At 46.8% G+C, this 7,640-nt stretch overlaps 1 protein-coding gene across 1 annotated transcript in view; it reads right to left on the bottom strand.

The window, feature by feature from the left end:
* capsla (calcyphosine-like a) overlaps nt 1-6,704 on the bottom strand; it is an 8,361-nt gene extending 1,657 nt beyond the window's left edge. Inside the window, exons 1-4 of the mRNA XM_061243862.1 lie at nt 6,636-6,704; nt 5,731-5,833; nt 4,865-5,042; nt 2,841-3,050 (exon numbers count right to left, since the gene is read on the bottom strand). Of these exons, the coding sequence (XP_061099846.1) occupies nt 2,841-3,050; nt 4,865-5,042; nt 5,731-5,831 (489 nt within the window). The 5' untranslated portion in view covers nt 5,832-5,833; nt 6,636-6,704. The remainder of the gene's footprint in view (nt 1-2,840; nt 3,051-4,864; nt 5,043-5,730; nt 5,834-6,635) is intronic.
* Between the last annotated feature and the right edge of the window lie 936 nt (nt 6,705-7,640).

Genomic DNA, 7,640 nt, shown 5'->3' with positions numbered 1-7,640 from the left:
AAGCCCAGGTCAGCCTGTGGCACTGCTGAGGTGTTATGAAGCCCAGGTCAGCCTGTGGCACTGCTGAGGTGTTATGAAGCCCAGGTCAGCCTGTGGCACTGCTGAGGTGTTATGAAGCCCAGGTCAGCCTGTGGCACTGCTGAGGTGTTATGAAGCCCAGGTCAGCCTGTAGCACTGCTGAGGTGTTATGAAGCCCAGGTCAGCCTGTAGCACTGCTGAGGTGTTATGAAGCCCAGGTCAGCCTGTGGCACTGCTGAGGTGTTATGAAGCCCAGGTCAGCCTGTGGCACTGCTGAGGTGTTATGAAGCCCAGGTCAGCCTGTGGCTCTGCTGAGGTGTTATGGAGGCCCAGGTCAGCCTGTGGCACTGCTGAGGTGTTATGAAGCCCAGGTCAGCCTGTGGCACTGCTGAGGTGTTATGAAGCCCAGGTCAGCCTGTGGCACTGCTGAGGTGTTATGAAGCCCAGGTCAGCCTGTAGCACTGCTGAGGTGTTATGAAGCCCAGGTCAGCCTGTGGCACTGCTGAGGTGTTATGAAGCCCAGGTCAGCCTGTGGCACTGCTGAGGTGTTATGAAGCCCAGGTCAGCCTGTGGCACTGCTGAGGTGTTATGAAGCCCAGGTCAGCCTGTGGCACTGCTGAGGTGTTATGAAGCCCAGGTCAGCCTGTGGCACTGCTGAGGTGTTATGAAGCCCAGGTCAGCCTGTGGCACTGCTGAGGTGTTATTAAGCCCAGGTCAGCCTGTGGCACTGCTGAGGTGTTATGAAGCCCAGGTCAGCCTGTGGCACTGCTGAGGTGTTATGAAGCCCAGGTCAGCCTGTGGCACTGCTGAGGTGTTATGAAGCCCAGGTCAGCCTGTGGCACTGCTGAGGTGTTATGAAGCCCAGGTCAGCCTGTGGCACTGCTGAGGTGTTATGAAGCCCAGGTCAGCCTGTGGCACTGCTGAGGTGTTATGAAGCCCAGGTCAGCCTGTGGCACTGCTGAGGTGTTATGAAGCCCAGGTCAGCCTGTGGCACTGCTGAGGTGTTATGAAGCCCAGGTCAGCCTGTGGCACTGCTGAGGTGTTATGAAGCCCAGGTCAGCCTGTGGCACTGCTGAGGTGTTATGAAGCCCAGGTCAGCCTGTAGCACTGCTGAGGTGTTATGAAGCCCAGGTCAGCCTGTAGCACTGCTGAGGTGTTATGAAGCCCAGGTCAGCCTGTGGCACTGCTGAGGTGTTATGAAGCCCAGGTCAGCCTGTGGCACTGCTGAGGTGTTATGAAGCCCAGGTCAGCCTGTGGCACTGCTGAGGTGTTATGGAAGCCCAGGTCAGCCTGTGGCACTGCTGAGGTGTTATGAAGCCCAGGTTGCTTTGATAGCGGCCTTCAGTTCGTCAGTATTGTTGGGTCTGGTGTCTCTCATCTTCCTCTTGACAATAACCCATAGATACTCTATGGGGTTCAGGTCAGGCCAGTTGGCTGGCCAATCAAGCACAGTAATACCGTGGTCATCAAACCTGTTACTAGTAGCTTTGGTACTGTGGGCAGGTGCAAGTCCTGCTGGAAAAGGAAATCAGCATCTTCATAAAGCTTGTCAGCAGACGGAAGCATGAAGTTCTCTAAAATCTCCTGGTAGAGGCTGCGTTGACTCTGGACTTGATAAAACACAGTGGACCAACACCAGCAGATGACATGGCACCCCAAATCATCACTGACTGTGGAAACTTCACCCTGGACTCCAAGTAACTTGGATTCTGTGCCTCTCCACTCTTCCTCCAGACTCTGGGTCCTTGATTTCCAAATGAAATGCAAGATTTACTTTCCTCTGAGAAGAGGACTTTGGACCACTGAGCAACAGTCCAGTTCTTTTTCTCCTTAGCCCAGGTAAGACGCTTCTGATGTTGTCTCTGGTTCATGAGTGGCTTGACATTAGGAATGCGATACTTGTAGCCCATTTCCTGGACACGTCTGTGTATTGAGTGCATAAATTAGCATACTTTTCAGAAGGTCGACATTTCTGTGGATTTTTGGATTCATCAAAATTAAAACAAAAAAAGCCTTGAAATATTTCACTTCATGTGTAATGAATCTAGAATACATGAAAGTTTAACTTTTTTAATTAAATTACGGAAGAAAATTAACCTTTCCATGATATTCAAATTTTTTTAGATGCACCTGTATATTTTGAAAAATGCAATCTGCAGTGCAGTCTGGCCTGTCCAAATCGTGACATCAACATCATGTATAGATATTAATCAGGTATCCAGTTGGAAAATTGTTGACGCATTTCTGTTATGGGGTATTTATGTGGAAGAATACCAAAGATTTCGGCATACACTGTAGCTACATGGTAAAAAAAAATCTTGTAAAATAAAACTAAATCGTATTCATCATTAGAATTGTTCATCATAAGCATTATGGTTTATTGTTAGTATCACAGTTAATTATTAGAATCACAATTTATCTTTAATATCATAGTTCATCGTTAGCATCACTGCTGATCATTAGCATCACAGCTGATCGTTAGCATCACTGCTGATCATTAGCATCACTGCTGATCGTTAGCATCACTGCTGATCATTAGCATCACAGCTGATCGTTAGCATCACTGCTGATCATTAGCATCACAGCTGATCGTTAGCATCACAGCTGATCATTAGCATCACTGCTGATCATTAGCATCACAGCTGATCGTTAGCATCACAGCTGATCATTAGCATCACTGCTGATTGTTAGCATCACAGCTGATCGTTAGCATCACTGCTGATCATTAGCATCACAGCTGATTGTTAGCATCACTGCTGATCATTAGCATCACTGCTGATCGTTAGCATCACTGCTGATCATTAGCATCACTGCTCTTGCACCTTTCCATCCTTGTCGTGCGGCGAGTCGAAGCTGTCGAGGAACGTGTGGAACACCTCCTCCTGGCTCCAGAGCCCGCTGCGGAAGTTAGGGTGCTGCGTCGCATCATACACGCCCTGCAGGTCCTGCACGGTCACCACCCCGTCTCCACTGCGGTCCAGCTTCCTAAACGCTGCCTCAATCACCGCTCTCCTGCTGCAGGACAGGGGGGGCTGGGGGAGGGGGGGGGGTATGAGAGACCAGACCAACCCATCTACGTGACCATGGCAGGGGATGGGCTTCCTCCCCCTCCCCCACAATCCTCTGCAATCTCTGCTGCGTCTTCATTGGCTCCGGGACAGAGACCCTCCCCCACAACCAACGATCCAAGCAGGAGGCAGCGGCCCACAGTGTGAGTACTGTCTCCAACCACCACCGTCAACACCACCTCCACCAGCATCACCATCACCTCCATTACCATCATCACCACCTCCATTACCACCATCACCACCTCCATTACCATCATCACCACCTCCATTACCACCATCACCACCTCCATCACCTCCATCACCAACACCACCACCTCCACCACCACCCCCACCATCATCACATCATCATCACCTGCACCTCTCCCCATCCCTCCCTACCTCCCTGTGAACCTTAATTGTTTTCTTTGTGATTTACTTTGTGTTTCGGTATTTTTAGTTGGCTAGGTAAGCAGTATTTGGATAGTTAAGTTTGGTCACTTTCAACAAAGATAGGCCCTGGTCCTTATCTTTGTTGTTCGGGTAGCAATTGAAATTGTACTTCCCTCTAGGGTCTTTCAGCGCACTTATCCCTGGTTATGGGTATGCCCTTTGTTGTATGTCGCTCTGGATAAGAGCATCTGCCAAATGCCAATAATGTAATGTAATGTAATCTCTGCCTCAATCTCCCAGCTGCACCTGTGCTTTTCTACCTGGGGAGGGAGAAGCTCTTAACACATAGTATTGATCATTTTATCATTTATCTTAACATATAACTTATCACATATATTTTATCTCAAAGTATTATGCTATGTTATAATATATTTAAAAGGAAAAAATGAGAACGGCACATTATTTAGCGTATAATATCTTGTATTTTAATCTAGGACTGTTGCATATGGTTCTGTAGCTGCTTAGCTTATTACTTAATAACTTGGCCTAATTACCATGTGTACTAGACTTCATGTTCATGGCTGTAGAAAACTGATTCTGACCTGTCCTGTAGTTGTATGCACTTATTTTAATGAATAATATAGTCTGTTGATTAGACTAAGCAGGAGACAATCTCCCCTGGAACAATGTGGGGGTTAGGGGCCCAACAGCTGTGCACATCTTATCGTGGTTACACTCGGAATCAAACCACCCACCCAGCCTGTAGTGATGTACCTTAGCCACTACACTACAGGCTGCCCCCTATTAATGTAATATAGTGGCTCACTCAAGAGCAGGGATAGGAGCTGATCTGCTGTACGTACAGGATCATATAACTCAAGAGCAGGGATAGGAGCTGATCTTCCATACGTACAGGATCATATAACTCAAGAGCAGGGATAGGAGCTGATCTTCCATACGTACAGGATCATATAACTCAAGAGCAGGGATAGGAGCTGATCTTCCATACGTACAGGATCATATAACTCAAGAGCAGGGATAGGAGCTGATCTTCCATACGTACAGGATCATATAACTCAAGAGCAGGGATAGGAGCTGATCTTCCATACGTACAGGATCATATAACTCAAGAGCAGGGATAGGAGCTGATCTGCTGTACGTACAGGATCATATAACTCAAGAGCAGGGATAGGAGCTGATCTTCCATACGTACAGGATCATATAACTCAAGAGCAGGGATAGGAGCTGATCTGCTGTACGTACAGGATCATATAACTCAAGAGCAGGGATAGGAGCTGATCTTCCATACGTACAGGATCATATAACTCAAGAGCAGGGATAGGAGCTGATCTTCCATACGTACAGGATCATATAACTCAAGAGCAGGGATAGGAGCGTCCGGTTCTTACCCGCAGCGCCTCTAGGAACTCATCGAAGTCGATGGTCCCGCCCCCGTCCTTGTCCAGGGCACTGAGCATACGCTGGCCCTCCTCGACGCTGACGGACACTCCGTACGCCTGCAGCCCCTTCAACAGCTCCTGCAGGTCCAGAGACTTACTGCGATCATCGTCCATCAGGCGGAATGCCCTGAGAGACAGAACCCAAACACCCTGAGAGACAGAACCCAAATGCCCAGAGACAGAACCCAAACCCCCTGAGAGACAGAACCCAAACGCCCTGGGAGACAGAACCCAAATGCCCAGAGAGACAGAACCCAAACGCCCTGGGAGACAGAACCCAAACGCCCTGGGAGACAGAACCCAAACACCCTGGGAGACAGAACCCAAATGCCCTGAGAGACAAAACCCAAACGCCCTGAGAGACAGAACCAAAATGCTCTGAGAGACAGAAGCCAAATATCTTGCAGAGAGAAGACTTCAGGGTAACTGGTCATAACCTTACAACAGGTTCAGAAAAGGAATCAATTAGTACTTGCTTTTCTCACTGCTGTGATTATTTATTTATTTTTATGGTAAATTGACTGCAGTTATATAGCACTTTTATCCAAAGCACTTTACAATTGATGCCTCTCATTGACACATTCAGCAAGAGAGCACCAACATCAGGGACACACCCAGGGTAGCGGATCAAACTGGCAGCCCTCCGACTGCCAGACAACCACTCTTACCTCATGGGCTAATGTCCGCACAGTAAATAACGGTAAAAATAAATAAAAAGTAAGTCATAAAATAAGTCATAAGTCTGCGACATTTCCACTTCCGGTCAGTGATGATATTTTCCGCTGCAGCAGCGCCCTCTGGCGGCGCAAACCTGCCTGCTCAAACCCTTTATCCCAGCCGCACCACGCGCCAGGCACTGCTGCCGCAGCTTCTCCATCGCGTCAGAGGGGTGGGCGTCGCGCGGTGTCCCGGCCATTTCTACCGCCAAACACACGAAAAGTACACAACGTTTATTTTCCATTGTGTAAATACTCATTTATACTCATTTATACCTAACCCTAACCCTAACTTTACTTTTCTATGTGGCATGTTAGTCTTCAGGAGGAGTAGGCAACCCTCGGATTAGATATCATAATGTAATTATGTCATAGATATCATAATGTCATTATGTCATAGATATCATAATGTCATTATGTCATAGATATCATAATGTCATTATGTCATAGATATCTATGACATAATGACATTATGATATCTGTCTAGATTTGTCTAGTCTGTCTCGTAAGCGGCTGATTGCATTTTAAAAAGTAAAACACGCTAACGCTTTCGCCTACCTTACCTGACATGTTCTGTGGTTGTTCTAATGACTTTCGGTATGCACTTATTGTACGTGACGTAAAGCATCTTATTGTAAAGCGTCTGCTAAATAAATATGTTGTTATGTAAGCGCATTCTGCGTTCGAAAGATGTAGATTATAGAAATGTAGCCAACACACAGCTGACGAAATAACCTGTCATCAAAGGACTACAGTGTGGGGCAATTTCAAAGACATTAGATGACCAAACTTTCGATCTGCAGTTTCTCAGTACAACTCTTTTAAAGATGTGGGTAAAGTAGCCAACCCCCGCAAGCTCCCGTGGTTAGGCGAATACATTTATCTGCATTCATGGAAACTAACACTTTATATTCTATAATGCCAAACGATAGAGTAGAAACAAAACATAAACATACTGTTATAATCAGAAAAACACCCAACCTACAAGTTATCTGGCGACTTACCTCTTTCCTATCGATTTGGGTTCTCTTTCCAGTGGGTAATTGAGCGCGACACACCTATTGTATCATCTCCGTCGCCTATGGCAACACTAACAAAACGAGAGTTTCCTCTTGTGAATTTAATCAGGAGCGGTTTACTCAGATGCAGCTGATTTGCTTGGCGTAATTCCCACTCCTACCTGTTGCTCCATTCTCCCTCAAAAGCCAAGAATTAGACTAAATAAACTGTCAGAGACATAGGCTAAACAATAGATTTACCAGAATGAACTGTTTGGAGCATCAACAATAAGAGTATGGCAGTTTCTCTGCAGTGCATATTTGGACAGTGAAACAAATTTTGTTCTGTACTCCAGCATATTGGATTTAAAATCTCTCTCAAATTCAAATTCATAATAAGATAAGATAAGATATACTTTATTGAACCCTGTGGGTTAATTTGTCCTCTGTATGTGACCCATCCTAGTTACCTAGGAGCAGTGGGCAGCCACAGTGCAGCGCCCGGGGAGCAATGTGGGGTTAAGGGCCTTGCTCAAGGGCCCAACGGCTGTGCGGATCATTTATTGTGGCTCGACCGGGATTCGAACCACTGACATTGTGGCTCCCAGTCATGTACCTTAACCACTACGCTACAAGCCGCCCCAATGCGCCTTTGTAATGAAATGTAAATATTGCCTAAGCTCAAATACAGTAGAACATGAATGTGGATTCATTTGAATAACAGCTCTGCCTAAGCGCAATAACAGCCGCTGTTTTAGCAGTTATAATAATATAATAATTAAAATGATTGCTAATAATTTGATTATAAATAATAATTAATCAGGGGCGGCACGGATGGTGCAGTGGGTAGCACTGCCGCCTCACAGCAAGGAGGTCCTGGGTTCGAATCCCCGTCGGCCGGGGCTCTCTGTGCGGAGTTTGCATGTTCTCCCCGTGTCTGTGTGGGTTTCCTCTGGGTACTCCGGTTTCCTCCCACAGTCCAAAGACATGCAGGTTAGGCGGATTGGAGAG

The sequence above is a fragment of the Conger conger genome, chromosome 5 (assembly GCF_963514075.1).
Source record: "Conger conger chromosome 5, fConCon1.1, whole genome shotgun sequence".
Taxonomy (NCBI): Eukaryota; Metazoa; Chordata; class Actinopteri; order Anguilliformes; family Congridae; genus Conger; species Conger conger.
This window is presented reverse-complemented; position numbering and strand designations above follow the sequence as displayed.